The sequence below is a fragment of the Arachis ipaensis genome, chromosome B6 (assembly GCF_059453495.1).
Source record: "Arachis ipaensis isolate K30076 ecotype BB chromosome B6, ASM5945349v1, whole genome shotgun sequence".
Classification (NCBI taxonomy): domain Eukaryota; kingdom Viridiplantae; phylum Streptophyta; class Magnoliopsida; order Fabales; family Fabaceae; genus Arachis; species Arachis ipaensis.
This window is the reverse complement of record NC_142441.1, coordinates 79,719,373-79,736,493: the sequence shown is the minus strand read 5'-3', so window position 1 is coordinate 79,736,493 and position 17,121 is coordinate 79,719,373. Positions and strand designations below refer to the sequence as shown.

Here is a 17,121-nt window from a genome sequence, read left to right as displayed (position 1 = left end):
GGGGTTGGATGTCTCGCGTATGCGAGAGGATGCGTGCATACGCGAGCAGGGCAAAAACACACCTCCGCGTATGCAGGCCAGGGACGCCTACGCGGACCCCTGTTTTTCCAAAACATAAATTTTATTTCTAAAAGCATTCCTCTAGCTTTCAAAACCTTTATAACTCGTGTTTAAGGCCTGGTGGATGGACATTTGGGTAGTGGAGTATGGTTAGGACTGTTGAAGGAGATATCTTGTTGATGAAGAAAGAGATAAAGTGAATGGTGATAATGGTGGAAGTGTTGCTTATGTAATGGGCCTGATGGCTATATTGATAATGAATCATGACCGATAATGATTTTATGAGTTTGAATGATTGCTTTATCTCGAGTCCTCTTCTCGAAAGAGCGACCCTAAAGAGATGGTGGAAGGTGAGGACCCCCTTCTTTGTTCCTCCTAGTATTGTAAAATCGCCTCCAGCGAGATAGTGGGAGGTTAGGATCCCCTCCTTAGTTCCTCCTGGACATATGAGAACGTACCTCTTGGGTAGACGCAAAGGTTGTGGTTCGCCCCACTTGTTCCAGGTTGGTTAATTGAGGCTCGCTGGGTAGACGCAAGGGTGTGTTTTGCCCCACATGCTCCAGGTTGAGATGATTTTGAGCCTCCTGGGTAGATGCAGTGGTCGCTTCACTTGCTCCAGGTTGGTGATTGTGATTTTGATTTTAGCCTCCCAGGGTAGATGCAGTGGCTCGCCCCCACTTGCTCCCGGTCGAGATGATATATGATTTAAACAATTATCTAATTCACAAGTTTCCCTAGGTAGACGCAGTGGTTCGGCGCCACTTGCTCCAGGTTGAGACTTGAGTTTCTGTTGACCCTGCCACGTGATGAATGAATAATTATATGTCCATATGCTTTGAGTATACGCGCCACAGGGACTGTCCAGGGTTCACTACCGGACATGTCGGGTTAGCTTCATAACCGACAGATGAGACTCATCAGCCATAGGACAGGCACGCATCATATGCATCTATGTGTTTGTTTGGTGTGCTTTGTTGAGAATGCCTAACTGATCATATGAACTACTTGCTACTTGTTTATCTGCTGTGTCAGCATTCTAATTGTGTTTTCCTTGTATGTAATACCTGTATTTAAAAATAAATAATTCCAGTGGCGGTTGGGAGGTTCGGAGGAGTTGGAAAGGGGAGTATTAGACTAGAAGGAAGATCCTTAGTTAGTTGCCTATTTATTTTTGGTTTAGTTATGTTTTATAAGAGTAAATCAAGTGTCGGAGGTTCTAGGATTGTCTCTGGCTTTCCTGGGACCGTATATGTTAGTTATGTGGGCACTGTTACTATGTTGAGAACCGTTGGTTCTCACCCCATACATATTTTGTGATTTTCATAAAAATCTAATTTTGAAAAATTTCCAACTCCGAGGACCGAATTACGACCCACCAAAGTTAGCCAAAAATCAATTTTAACCAAAAACACACATTTACCAACTTTTTCAATTGTTCACAAGCAAAAACAGTCTTAACACATCAAAAGGAGCCCAAACCAACTCAATTCACATATTCACAGTCAACCAAATTCAAATATACTTCATTTACCTATTTCAACTCAAATTTCATCCGTTTCACATCCAAATCCTCAATTCCTATTAACTTATCAATCATTCCAACTTTCCATACAATCATTGTCAAAATTTCATTCAATCTTAAGAATTATCACTCAATTCAATCATCACTTACCGTTCTTACCTTTTTTGGCCTCCAGCCCAAATTCACGGCCTCCGACCTAAATTCACCAATTCAATACATAATTCATAAACATATAATCATCATCCAAATCATCATTTTTCACAACACACCAAGTATATTCACAACATATCATCTACACATATCAATTTCAACTAAATATACAATTCAAACCTAATCCTAGGGGCATCTAATCTAGGAATTCTCATCACACCATACAATACTTAAATGAAACATAAACTATACCTTTTATGATGGTGGTTCACACCCAACACTTGAATTCTCCACTCCAAGGCTCACCGCAAAAGTTTCACAAGCTGATTCAAGTCCTCAAAGTGTGCCAAATTCACTCAACAACACTAACATGACAAATTTCACATATACATTAATCTAAAATTTACAAAATCTCATAAATCACAAAGATTTGGAGATTTTTTATCTTAACCCATGGAATTTATTGATGAAACTCGTCAATAGCTCATACTAGAGCACACCTAAACAACCAAAATCACAAGATTTTCTCAAAACCCAAACTAAAACACAAATTCAGAGGGAAAAATGAAATTGGGTAGAGGACAACAAGATACTTACCACAACATCTAGAATAATTGAAGAGGGTGAGAAAAGCGATGCATGACCGCAAACGGCTCGTCAATCAAAATTTTGGATAAAAAGTTATGGAACTTTGAAGATTAAATAGGGTTAAGGTTTTGGTTTCCCTTTTTCTCTCTTCTCTCTCACCATGGAACTCTCTCAAAATGGGGAAAGAAATGGTTGCTTTGTACTGAAATGGAGCTTATATAATGGGGGCTTGTGCCCACTTGGACCCGATTCACTTGATTTAGCCCGTTGGCCCAATTTTTTGCCACAACCTTTAAGATTGGTGTTTTAATTCGTATTTTAAATATTTTTATTTTCCCAAATCATCAATTCTACTTTCTTAATCTCCCTAACTCATAACTTATTTTCTCACCCACAATATCAGACAGTTTAAGTCGGTACTGCCGGTTAAATTTTCAATACGTGTGCTTACTCATTTTTCCGTAGAAAAGAATTTTTTTTCCAGTAAAAAAAATCTTCCGAATCCAATTATCACATTTAAAATTTCAAATTATTATTCTAAAATTTGTCACCCTTGACGGCCCATATTTAATTAATTATTCATTTAATTTTTGTTTAATCGGGATTTTACAAATTTTCTTTTGGCAGATAAAAGAAACCAACCTTTCTGGAGTTAAAAAAGTCTACTGGAGGAAAGAAAAGTGGTAGAAAAGGGTTTGAGATGGAGTATAAGATTTGGCACAAATGTTCGTACCTAGGAGGACCCATGATTACCCCACCCTACTCTTTTATACTCAATAACAACAACAATCTAGTAATAAATATCAATTGGGTACATGATTTACTTACAGTAGATGGAAGATGGAATAAAGAGCTAGTTGAAGCAATTTTTTTCCTGAACTCAGTTTGCGAATTCTCTCTCTGCCACTGAACGATGATGGTGAGGACAAGCTTGAATGGGTCTGGAACAAGAAGAAGCAATACGATGTGGCCTCCGAGTATTGGGTGGCTTATGATTTTTTTCATGCTCCAGTTGAGCACCTTCCAACGGCAAGGACGAATTCAATGCTTTGGAAATCAATTTTGGGGTTAAAATTACCATCCAAAGTAAAAATATTTCTGTTGAAAGCAGCCCATAAAAAATTCCTTGTACTTAATTTGATCAACAAAAAATTCTCAGATATTTTAATAATATGCCCAAGATGCAAAAATGGCAATGAAACAATCCTGCATACCTTAGTGCAATGTGGTCCCACTCCTGAGATTTAGTCTTCCTCTCCTTTTGTGAATGCTACAGTGCGAAATAAAATCATAGAGTTTGCAGTCTGGTAGCAAACGGCAAGTAGAGGCATTGGAAGAGGACAATCTTCTATTGCCCTCCTTGCATCTCTGTGTTAGGTGTTGTGGAAGGCGAGAAATCTGGAGGTTATCGAAGGTGAGAAACTGACGACAACAGTAATTATGGAAACAGCAAGGAAGCTCCAGCAAAGAATGACTTAAGTTATAGAGCACCGTTCTTTGCGAATCCCTAATCTCTTCTGTTACTTCTTCTTTTGCTAGTATTTGGTGTTTACCAAAGTGGGAGATCTCCTTTTTCTTTTGTCTTTGTCCCTATAATAGACATTTTATTTCTTTTTTACAAAGCAATGCAATTACATATCTTTGGAAAAAAAATATTATTATTATATGCATATTTTTCATTTTTTATTTTTTATTTAGTTTTAAATTTTTACTACTTATCTTTTTAATCTATATTTTTATTTCTCTTTTTTCAAATATTTATTACATATAATTTGGTGAGAATAATAATATTGTGATTAAAAGTTAGAATCAAGATTCAATTATTTAAAAAAATTTATTTTAAATTAATTTTATAACTATCAATATAAATTGTTTTATACTAATATCTAATTATATTTTTATATACATAAAAAAGAAAAAAATTATTATTTTTAAATAGCTAGCATAAAAGTTAATTATTTCTATTTGTGCAACAAACTTAACATCTAATCAAATGTAAAAGTATACACGTTAAATTCTTTCAAATTTTAGATAACGAATGTTAAAATTAATTATGAGTAAAAGATTAAACTCTTTTACATAAAAATAATAACTAAAAATCTTATTATTTAAATTTTTTTATTTACTGAGACCCATATGTTCTTAGCCGATGGAAACTTTTGAATTTTTGTAAACGTAATTTGATTTTATAAATTTTTGTGTGTTATAATTTATAATATTAGGATAAAACTAATATAATTTTAAAAGATTCATATTCTGTAATATTATTACAGGTAAAATTACTAATTATTATTACAATTATTCTCCACATACAAGTCATTTTTTGATACAAGTCTATACAAGTCATTTATATTCACGCGCGCACATTCTTTTTCGTGCCGTTACTGCACATTCTTCTTCTTCTTCATTATTCATCTCTTTCGTTATCGTCGTCACCAACACCACCTCCTCTTCCTCTTCTTCCTCCTTCTTTTTTCTCCTTCTCCTCTATCATCACTTATCTCGTTGTTGAAGATAATGAATAATTCAAGTTCAGATTGTCAATTGAATCAGAACGAAATTGATTATTGTTTTGAATCCAATCAAGTGGCCTCGTGTGGTTCGATTCTAGTTAATTTTTTGTTAGTAGTATATGATTCTATAGGTGAATAATGTTTCATCATTGGTGGTTTGAATTGAATGTAATATAAAAGTTCTGTATTAAAAAAATATTTTTCTGTTTTTGCAGCAAATTTGGGTGTAACACAAAGATATTTGAGTGTATTGTTTAAGAATTGTCAATGTATGTGTGCTGATAAGTTCTGCATATTTCAAAACTCTTCTCCCTCCTCCTCATCTTTTATTGCTTCTTATTCATCATCATCATCATCATCATCATCATCATCATCATCATCATCCTTTTTTTTCTTGTTTTATCTTCTCAAGTTTCTTTTTATTTTACTCTTTTAACAAGAATAAAAACCAAAAAAATCAAACAAAGAAGAAGAAGAAAGACATAGTGCTGCAAAATTATTTGGAAGCGGATGAACTTACATTCATTCAACTAAAAGAAAGAAAAAATAAGAAAAAAAGAAGAAGAAAAAATATAGCATTAAAGGAAATATTTTTCTGTATTTGCAGCAAATTTGGATGTAACACGAAGATATTTGGGTGTAACACGAAGATATTCAAGTGTATTGTTTAAGAATTTTCAATGTATGTGTGCTGATAAATTCTACATAATTCAAAACTCTTCCTCTTCCTCCTCCTCATCTTCTGCTGCTTCTTCTTCTTCTTTTTTTCATCATCATCACCATCTTCTTCTTCTTTTTTTATTCATCTTTTCCCTTTTATTTTACATTCTCAAATTTTTTCTTGTTTTATTTTTTTAACAAGAATAAAAATAAAAAAAAAAACAAAGAAGAAGAAATACATAATGTTGTAAAAATACTTAGAAGATGATGAACTTACATTCATTCAACTAAAAGAAAGAAAGAAATAAGAAAAAAAAGAAGAAGAAAAAATGCAACATTAGAAAAAATATTTTTCTGTATTTGCAGCAAATTTGGGTGTAACACGAAGATATTTGAGTGTAACACGAAGATATTTGAGTGTATTGTTTAAGAATTTTTGGTGTATGTGTGCTGATAAATTCTACATAATTCAAAAATCTTCATTTTCTTCATTTTCTGATGTTTTTTTTTTCATTTTCTTATTTCATATTTTTATATTTTTTTTAGGAGAAGAAAATTAAATAAAGAAAAAAAATACATAATATTACAAAATTAATAAAAAGAGGAGAAAAAATAAAATACAGTAATAATAACAGTAATAAAAAAGACAACGATAAAACCCACAAAAGATAAAAAAAAAAGAAAAACGCAAATAAAAAAAAGAAGAAAAAAAAAGAGGAGAAAAATGATGAGTAACGCAAGATGCATAAAGAGAAACGTAATTTCACGTGCATTATGTAAGTGACTTGGATGAAAAAAAGACTTTATGTGTAGCAAGGAAATTATTATAAGGTGTCTTAAAACCTAATCCCGAATAAAGTACAAAGCTTAATCAACTATAAATAAACCCCCACCACCCGAAGTTGTTCATCTTCAGAACTCGCCACTTCTCACTCACCCTTCGATCTACTCATTTCCAGATCTAAAATACAATCATCCATGGCCACCATCACTACCATCAAGGCCCGCCAGATCTTCGACAGCCGTGGTAATCCCACCGTCGAGGTTCGCTTCTCTCTCTTCTCAACCTCTTTCGCCTTTTCAGTAATTTTTATGTTATTCTCCGATTCGTCATATCTCACTCGTCCTCGCTGTTTCTCTTCATTTGTTTCTCCGTCTTCATTATTTTGATGATATCGAGATCTAATCAAGACTTTTTATTCACTTTATCCGTTGTCTTTGTTTCTTAATTTGATTTTGATTTGAATCGATTTGTTTTTATGGTTGAATTTGAATTTCTTGAGGTATGGTTATGGTGGACTATTTAAAATGTTTTTGAAATGGATGAAGATTCTTTTTTTCTTTTTCAGGTCGATTTGACATGCTCAGATGGCACTTTTGCTAGAGCTGCTGTTCCAAGTGGTGCATCCACTGGTATGCTGAAATCTCTTCTCATATCTGATACTGATGTATCCCTTTGAAATAACATCTAGAAAATTTTCAAAATTATATTCTATATCTTTATCGTTATACTGTTTTTTTTTTCAAAAAGATTTTCGGCATAACCGCATAGGTAGCTTTCTCACTTGATCAGTTTTGTTTAACTTTGTTCCCTTTGTCTTTTAAATTTCTTTTTAGGAATCTATGAGGCCCTTGAATTAAGAGATGGAGGATCTGACTACCTTGGGAAGGGTGTATCAAAGGTAAGTCTCATCTAGTGTCTACATAGTTTAATAGGTCGTCACGGTTATTGTGCTATCAGTGTTTATTCTCACCTTGATTTTCTTTTGCACATGCAGGCTGTTAACAATGTTAACACGATTATTGCTCCTGCCTTAATTGGCAAGGTTGGTTAACTTTGGATTTATTAATTATGTATTATCAGAGCTTCTAAATCTGTTGTCATGGCTAAGTTTTTTTTTTTCTTTCTTTTTTTTTCTGTTTGAAATTCGGAAGAGCTGTTATGTGGTTTATGGATTGATCATTGATCCATTTTTTTGGGTTGCTTTTATGACAATGAACAGGACCCAACCAAGCAGACTGAAATTGACAACTTAATGGTTCAACAGCTTGATGGAACTGTTAACGAATGGGGTTGGTGCAAGCAGAAGGTGCTTGTCAGGCTATCTTTCTATTGTTGCATCATTTAAAGAGATTCTTGAATTTCTAATTCATATTTTGTTGTTTTAGCTTGGAGCAAATGCCATATTGGCAGTTTCTCTTGCAGTCTGCAAAGCTGGTGCTAGTGTCCTGAAAACTCCTTTGTACAAGGTATTTATATCTGAACTGCTGATATTAATGTCTAAATCTAATATTTACTAGATTAGAATGAGGAAATATGAATTCTTCCACACAAACTCCTCAATTACCTTCTATGTGTGTTTTATCTTAGGCTGGAATTTTTCTTTATTATATTATATCTGACTTAATTATGGCTTGGTGCAGCACATTGCAAATATTGCTGGTAACAAAAAGTTGGTCTTGCCAGTTCCCGCCTTCAATGTCATTAATGGTGGATCACATGCAGGAAACAAACTTGCAATGCAGGCATGCTTTTGAAGGCTCTTCTCTTGTGTGTGTAACAGATAGTTACAATGAGTTTCTAATACTTATGTATATGCAGGAGTTTATGATTCTTCCCGTGGGAGCTTCCTCTTTCAAGGAAGCCATGAAAATGGGTGTGGAAGTATATCACCACTTGAAGGTCTGTCTTCATGTTTCATTAATTTGCCTCTTACATTGTGCTCTAAATCTTAATTGGTTTTTACACAATCTAGATTTTTGCTTTAAACTTAGCTTACATTGAAGTTTTTGGTGCCATGGCTTGCCATGCTTGGTTCTTTCTGAGCATGCATCTACACTGTTGGTTAATCAACATGCTTTGCTACTGTGTTTTATTTATTTATTAATGGTGGGTTATGCTAATAACGTTTCAGTCTGTCATCAAGAAGAAATATGGTCAAGATGCAGTAAATGTTGGTGATGAAGGTGGCTTTGCTCCTAATATTCAGGTACATGGTGTTGTTCAAACCCTCTTTTTCATATAGCTGATCATGTTTAGTGGGGCAATTCTTAATTTTTAATGTTTTTTAATGCATGGAGTGTGGGTACTTGCTCATATTTGGGGGAAGTTGCTGATGTTTTGTTTTTCAATTTTTCAGGAGAACAAAGAGGGTTTGGAACTGCTAAAAACTGCTATTGAAAAAGCTGGTTACACAGGCAAAGTTAGTTTCCCCCTCTCGTCAAAATTTTTGTTTAAGTGCTTTGGCTTCAGTAAGAGTGCTTAACAAAGTTTTTTTATGTTCTTAGGTTGTCATTGGAATGGATGTTGCTGCCTCTGAATTCTACACATCAGACAAAAAATACGATCTGAACTTCAAGGAAGAAGTAAGTATTTATTTATATCACTTTGTGAATGGGGTAATACGAATTTAGTCTAGTAAGGTAAGTGCGTAGTAACCAAAAAAAAAAAAAAATCTTTTGGTAAGGGCACAAGTTGATATAATTTGTTAGTAGAATCAGTGTGTATTCAAGTGTTAAAAGAAATTAATGGTCATGAATGAGAAGTTTGATTTCACCTATGTTTCCACTTGTTAGTATTCCTGCTACATATATTACTGTCCAAATCAATCTTTTGTTAGGAATAAATTGATAACATGTTGATAATTTTCATGGCATTCTCTGTTTCACATATTTCTTGACATCCTCTCTGATATGCAGAACAACAATGGCGCAGCAAAGATATCAGGGGATGCTTTGAAAGATCTCTACAAGTCATTTGTGACTGAATACCCAATTGTTTCAATTGAAGATCCTTTTGACCAAGATGATTGGGAGCACTATGCCAAGCTAACTGGTGAGGTTGGGGCCAAGGTACAAATTGTTGGTGATGATCTCTTGGTCACCAACCCCAAGGTTAGTAGATTGGTTGAAGAAAACTTCCCCTCTCCCTTCCCCTACAGTTTTTATTCTGTTGGCTGCGACTAGAAGGATCGCCCCTTGACTTGTTTTTGCGTTCTGTTCACAGAGGGTTCAGAAAGCTATTGAGTCAAAAGCATGCAATGCCCTTCTGCTTAAGGTATTTCTGTTTTACTCATCCTTTAGAGAAGTTATTGGAGCCTTTTATTTGTGCACAAGTAGATGTACATATACACTGGTATGTTACTTAAACACAAACTAAAACAGGTCAATCAAATTGGATCTGTGACCGAAAGTATTGAAGCAGTTAGGATGTCCAAAAAAGCCGGATGGGGCGTAATGGCCAGTCACCGAAGGTTCGAACTTCGTCTTGAACTGCATGTTAAATCAGTGAAATTTACTATCTATTAACTATTAATATCTAACTGTACTTGATATACTGAGATTGTTATATTTTGGTTGTAGTGGAGAAACTGAGGATACGTTCATTGCTGATCTTTCTGTTGGTTTGGCAACGGTATGACCTTATTTCACTTATAATTAGTTGTCGCCAACACAGTCCCGTATGCAATATTAATCTGGTAATTTCTCCTGAACAGGGTCAAATTAAGACTGGAGCCCCTTGCAGGTCAGAGCGTCTTGCTAAATATAACCAGGTTAGTCACGTTCATTGTGCTAGCTTTAGCTTTAAACTTCATGGTTGAGCTTTTGCTTAGTGTTTTTTATTTTATCTAAACGGCAGCTCTTGAGAATTGAGGAGGAGCTCGGTTCAGCAGCAGTGTATGCCGGAGCAAACTTCCGCACCCCAGTTGAGCCTTACTAAACTTTTGGAGTGGAAAAGCACTAGTTTGACATGAGTTGAGAAATGAGACATGGTTGCGGTGTGTTTTTTGTTGTCATGAATAAGTTGGTAGTTAGAACTTTAGTCGCTACAAAGGCTTGTTATCAATAATTTTGACTACTGAGGTTTAATGTCAGGGGTAGGATAGTGCTGCCCTATAATTTTAAAGGTTTAAAATGATACTCTTTATCTTTAATTGCTTGAAGCTGTCTACTTTCGTTTCAGATACCAAATTGGGTTGATGCGCTCATTCTATTTGCCTAATTTGAACAAGATAAAAAATTTGAATCGGTTTTTTTTAATCCCATAATTAGCTATAATAGTAACTGAAACCTCTAATTTTTATTAATCTATTAGTTTTGTTACGGACTTGGCGTACCGGTCCCCAATGGGCCCTCCACAACTCGGCCCATTTGGGGCATTCTTTTATCCCAAAAACTTGCTAGATTCTCGCGTAGTGGGACCCCCCTCCTCTCAAGATTAGATAACATAAGCCGGCTATAAAAGGAGAGTTCAATTAAATAACATAAGCCGGCTATAAAAGAAGATTTCAATTGCTCTGCTAGGCGTGATCAATTTTCGCTCTAAACAATTACTCCCTTTTTCTTACTCTCTGAACTTAACTACCATCACTAGCTAGAGCAATTTGGGCCCCAAAACTAGTGACCCGCTAGCCCACAAAAAGATGGCCAATGTGGTCCACAACCATGAAACACGCAGTCAACCAGGACATCAGTCACGAGAAGAAGACCGTCGGTCTAACGGGAGCAGGCCGTTTAGCGGTCTAGGTAAAGATACGAACCGTATTATCCAAGAACTTTGCTACTAGGTACAAACCCTGGAAGGTAGAGTTGCCACTAACCTATCAACCAGAGCACAGGCGAGACAATCTCTTGGACCGCCTCCCAGAATGTGGACCTTAGATTGACATCATGGGAAGAGCAGGAACCATAGCTGCTCTCGAGAATCCAATCCTTACTGAGATGACCACGGAGAATGATACCACAGGGTTTCCAAACGAAGAAGGCACGAATGTGTTTACCGAGAAGGTCCTAACAGTCCAGTTACCAAAGGAGTTCGATAAACCAACCGACATGAAGTATGATGGCACCAAAGTCCCCCAAGAACACATAATGGCTTTCGAGGTTAGGATGAACCTAGAAGGAGCAGTCGACGCTGTTCGATGCCGAAACTTTCCGGTAACTCTAGCTAGCCCAGCCATCAAGTTGTCCAATGCACTCCCAAACAGCTTGTTCTCCTACTTCGACTTCTCCGGGAAGTTCCTGCCACAATTCACCACACGAATCTATTAGGTGTCACACAACGCTTGGACGAGTCCATTAGGAAGTAGCTATATAGATTCAATGATGAATGCCTAGCAATTAACGGATTGACCGATTCGGTGGCTAGCCTATGTCTAACCAATGACCTGATGAATGAAAACTTTCGGAAGCACCTCATGATGAAGCCCGTTTGGTCAATACACGAAATCCAGAGCATGGTGAGGGAATACATAAATGACGAAGATGTAAGTTAGGTTGTGGCTGCTAACATACGGCACCATGGCAACACGGTACCTCGGAACAACCCCCTACCTAAAGATTCCAATAGAGAACAATTTAAACCTCCCACTCACAACTGACCACCATGGGTGGAAAAGTTCACAAATTACACCCTTGCCCGCCCCGATCACAGAAGTATATCATGTTGCAGAAAGGGGTGTCCTCCTGAAACCCAGGCAATTAAAGGAACTGATGAGCGAAAACTGAAGCTCACAGATATTAGCAAGTGCACCAGATCGTTCAAGTGCCCTTGGAAGCTGAGTGCTTCGGAGGCAGTGATTGTTGAACTGAGAGAAGTCAATAATGGAGAATGTCAAGGGCTTCAGAGATGTTTAAGCCCTAGGAAAATCAAATCTTGTTTACCTATTCTAAAGCAGGCAAAGATCTTTTCATGACAAATCTTAATTAATCGATTTCCAATATCTTGGCTTCTCGGTTTCTCTTTAATTAACCAACCGCCAATGTCTTGGTCAATTAATTAATTGAAAGGTTAAGTGCAAAACCAATTCAATTCCTCATAAGGTCCAAAAGTAGTCCTTAGGTAGGATTATATATCACGTATCCTAACTATTCCTATCCGATTGAACCCTTATGAGGAAACAAAATTTTCAAAAGTTGCTCTAATCTGTATTATATGTCACGTATTCAAAACTAGTGTGACTGAAAATCATGTACGTGACGCAAAATTCAAAAACCACTATGTCTAGTTGATTTAAAAAGTCACGTGAAAGAGTTTTCTAGCATAATTCGAATATTAGTTCTGTCGTAGCAGTAAACAAATTCAAGACGGGATTAGCATACCTTTCGATACTACTAATCCTTTAGGGATGAAGAACGAAATACTAAATCATGAATTAGATCAATGCAATACTTTAAAATAAAAGAAAACTTAGACTAATAATCCATAGAAACATAAACAAAGCTCCTAACCTTTTGACAAAAGGATTAGTTACTCATGGAAAAATGGAAAACAACAATGAAAAGAAATTGTGCGGAGAAAACTGGATGAAGAATCTTCACTTATTTATACGTAGGGTTTCTTCTAATTCAATTTGAAACTAAATCTTATCTATATCAAAATACGATAACTTCTAATAATCAAATCCTAGAATTAAAACAGAATTAAATCAAATTCGAATCTAATCATAACAATATCATCTTCAATCTTCAATTATGAATCACATCTTTGAGGTTGGGCTTTGTTGAAGTCATAATTGGCGTGCACATGAGCTCACTAGCGTGTATTTTGGTTACTTCTTTTGGGCTTGAGCATGTAATTCCAAGCAGTGGCGTTACACTCCATCTTCATTGGGCTAGCAGGGTGTGGCACGGTCCATCAGTGGCATTACATGATGACACGACATCTTAAATAATTTTTAGGGTTCTTTTTCATTCATTTTCTTAGGTTTTAAATAAAATTTTTTATGTTTTCTAATAGAATTACATAAATAATCAAATATTTGGAGTTAGAATAGTATTTTTGTGTTTTCAGGAGTTTTTAGCTAAAAACAAACAAGAACCAAAGCTTTTTCACAAGAAAAACACAAGTACAGCAAAAGCGTTACCTAAGGAGCAAAAGCGTGCCCAAAATGGAAGAAAAACATGCACGCCCGACGGCCATGACCACACGCCCGGCGTCCATGATTACAAGCCCAGCGTACAAGTTCTCAACTCTGACCTCTTCACACTCAAGTGGTCATAACTTGAGCTATAGAGATTCAAATGAGGTGGTTCCAGTTGCGTGAGAAAGCTAACGTCCAAAGCTTCAAAATGATATGTACATGTCTATAATTTTGAGTCATGCACAACCAAAATCAATTGGACACATAAAACAGCACTACAAACATCTCAAAATGTATGACCGACGGACAGGACCCACGCCTGTCGGCCCCTCCTTGCTCCCACGCAGGCCCAACTGACTAGCTCCCATGCCTGGCAGGCCCCTCCTTGCTCCCATGCACGCTCGGCAGACATGCACTCCACGCCCGGTGTATGTATCCCCTGAAGGTGTATTTTGGGCTTACGCCCAAATTTCTCTATGCAAGCCCGACGTTTCAAGAAGTCCAACTCCCAGGATGCAAGATTATTAAGGCCCAATCTCAATTACACACATCATTAGAAGCCTTAATTTCATCCAAAAGATTCAAGATTCCAGAAAATTAGTTATTAATTTTTTCTAGACACATAAAAGACTTGATTGTTAGCATTTGTTTCTAAATTAGATTTGAATTATTATTTTGATTTGAAATAAAAGCAAGTAGTTAGTTATCTTATCTTTCTTACCAAGAGATAAGATTAGAATTAGTTTTCAAATTAAATTCTAGAGTTAGGATATAAATAAGTGAACAAAGTTCACAAATGGCACAATCAATGAGGAGAATTGATGAGCAGATAATTGCCGATTAAGAATTTATAATAAAAATAGCGTTGCGAGTACAGTTCTTAACCGACGAAAATTTCGCTTATCAATTTAGATGTCACAATTTAAGAATAAAATACGGGGAGTAGAATTTCTAGGTCGTCTCCCAACGAGTTGACAAAAGAGTGCAATTTATTGGTCAGGAATTTTCTGAGAAATTTGAGAGTTGGGGAATAGAGAAATAAATGACTGTCAATCAAAGCAATAAAAATCAACAAGAGATTTTATATAATAAAAATAAAAAGCCTTGACTGGGAGAAGATTAATCGGAATTTCTATCCTTGTTGAATTTTCCCAAGTATAATAGTAAGAGGTTGTTGCTTCTACTTAGTTATCCTTTACCTAATAAAGGAAACTCAAGTAACTAACTAACTCTGATTCACAAGTCCTAATCCCTTCCTAGGGAAGGATTAGAGTTAGTTACTAGAGAGTCAGCCAACAACTTCCAATTACAAATTAACACTTGAGTATTCCAACTCAAGGGTCATCCTATTAATAAACTCCAAAGTCAAGTTGGGAGTCTACTCCATTGACATAGATACCATTTTCGCAAACATGTAAAAGGAGTAGAAAGGAGACATGGTAATTAAAATTAATTTAGTAAAAGCAATTTTTGAGCTAATAAATTAAGGGGAGATGATAATCAAACAAATAGTGAAATTAAATGTAAAAATAACTCTTGCATTAATAATTTCCAAAATCAAAGATGTAAATCATGTTGCTTGTATGCGAAGTTTGTATTCGTAGGTTTTGATGAATGACAAACCAACAAACGACATGAAAGACAAACCAACAAACAACTTGAATGAACAAGCATGTTGAAAGATCAACCAACATTCAACGTCGAGGAATGAAGAGTTGAAAGCAACACAACAACAACAAGAAACTCAAGTCCACAACATTTGAAGACAAGTATAGTGTCTTAGGACTTAGGTAACTTCTTGTTAAGAACCAATTGCTAAATCTCTCAACACACACTCACAAAATGTTTTGATGCACATCTTGCAATTCGATGCTAGCCAAATGGTTTAAAAACTTGTTTTCAAAGGTACAAAAGCATAGGAATTGACTCCAACAAGTTTGAGATCAATCCTAAGCACTTTGAAGTGATTTTAAGCCATTCTTTAAGGTTTGCATCGATGCACACTCATCTTGCATCGATGCAAAACATGCAACGACTTGTTGCATCGATGCAAAGATGTTTGCATCGATGCAACCTAGCTGAAAATTCAAATTTCAGCTTCAAAGACACATTTGCATCGATGCAAAGTGTTATGCATCGATGCAAATGATTCAAAAACATAAAAAACGGCTAGTTTTAACAAAACGGCTCCATCCCATTAACTCCCCAACGTTTCTAAGGTTTGGGGAGTCTATAAATAGATGGATTGAAGCCTTATTTCACACATGTGAGTATTTGCAAACTATCTTGTTCATATTCTTTCATTCTACACATTTTTAAGGTGTTATAATACACAGTTTGAGAGAGCAATATCAATTGGTTCAATAGTGCTAAACTTGTAATCATACACTCTTCTAGAGAGTACTCATTTCATCTCAACAATTCTTTGAGAATTGTTTTCTTGTAACACTTTGTAAATTGGAGTGTGATCTCCAAGGTTGAGTCAAGAGTTATAAACACTATAATCGGTAAGGATACCAAAGAGGTATACTAAGTACTCAAGGCAAATCTTAGAGAAGGTATCTCTAAGTGGAGTAGGTTAGTATACGAGTGGTGATCATATACCGTGAGGTGTTAGAAACTAAGGACTCGGATTGTAAAAGGTTTTGCGCGAGCACCTTGAAGCTTGGCAATAGTGGAACTTCTCAATAGCGATTGAGAAAGAAAGTGGACGTAGGGCAAGGATTGTGCCGAACCACTCTAAATAGCGTTTGCATCTCTCCAAACTCATCTCTTCAATATTATTGTCTTTTACCTTTGAGCAAATAAATTGTGATCGAAAAGTAGCTTCGTAAGTACTTAAGGAATAGCTTAAGTCCGATTGGTGAAAAGCTTGATCAATTTATTTGAGTTGGTGTCTATTGGAAAGTAAAAGCTCCTTATAAATGCTTAGCAATTGAGTTAAGCTCTTGGAAAAATACTAGTACAATAACACTTTTGTATATTGTCTTTAACTTTTGCAAAAAGATTCATTGTTGTTGCAATACTCAATTCACCCCCCCCTCTTGAGTAATTGTGCATAGGTTCTACAAGTGGCATCAGAGCTTAACCCTTTGAAAGACTTAACCGTTTAAGGGAAAAGATCATGGCAAGCACAAGCTTTAACAACAACAACACTAGTGAAGGTAACTCAACCGCTAGACCTCCTCTTTTTAGCGGAACAAATTACTCTTATTGGAAAAATAAGATGAGAATTTGGATCCGTTCTCAAGATGTGAGAATTTGGAAAGTAATTGAGAATGGAAATCACATTCCAACAAAGACAACAAGCGCTAAAGAAGGAGAAGTCTCCGTCTTAAAGCAAGTACCGAAAGGAGAAAATGAATATAGTGACGATGATTGGAAGAAAGTGGCAATGAATGATAAAGCCATCAACTTCATTCATTGTGCACTTAACGAGCATGATTATATGAAGATCTCTACATGTGAAACCGCTAAAGAGATTTGGGATAAACTCCAAATCACTTACGAGGATGAAACCGACTCCGATGACGACGAGGTTGCAAATCTTTGCTTAATGGCAAGCGAACAAAAGGTTAGTAATGACAACTCCACTTCTTTTAATTTACAAGATGAATATGATGCCTTACTTGAGGTGTACACAAAACTTACCCAAGATTATTCTCTCCTAAAGAAAAAGAATATGGATCTTTTAAAACAATATGAGATGTTGAAAAATGAGAATATCAATCTTGGAAAAGATAAGTGTAGCACAAGTAGTGATCCA

At 35.8% G+C, this 17,121-nt stretch overlaps 1 protein-coding gene across 1 annotated transcript; it reads left to right on the top strand.

The window, feature by feature from the left end:
• Positions 1-6,271: 6,271 nt before the first annotated feature.
• LOC107648785 (enolase 2) lies at positions 6,272-10,427 on the top strand. Its single transcript, XM_016352603.3, has 17 exons — positions 6,272-6,537; positions 6,843-6,906; positions 7,111-7,175; positions 7,272-7,319; positions 7,497-7,583; positions 7,663-7,743; positions 7,918-8,019; positions 8,096-8,176; positions 8,409-8,483; positions 8,634-8,696; positions 8,782-8,859; positions 9,193-9,387; positions 9,500-9,550; positions 9,658-9,746; positions 9,856-9,907; positions 9,990-10,046; positions 10,133-10,427. The coding sequence occupies exons 1-17, from the start codon at positions 6,472-6,474 to the stop codon at positions 10,211-10,213; spliced, it is 1,335 nt and encodes a 444-aa protein (XP_016208089.1). The 5' UTR covers positions 6,272-6,471; the 3' UTR covers positions 10,214-10,427.
• Positions 10,428-17,121: the final 6,694 nt, after the last annotated feature.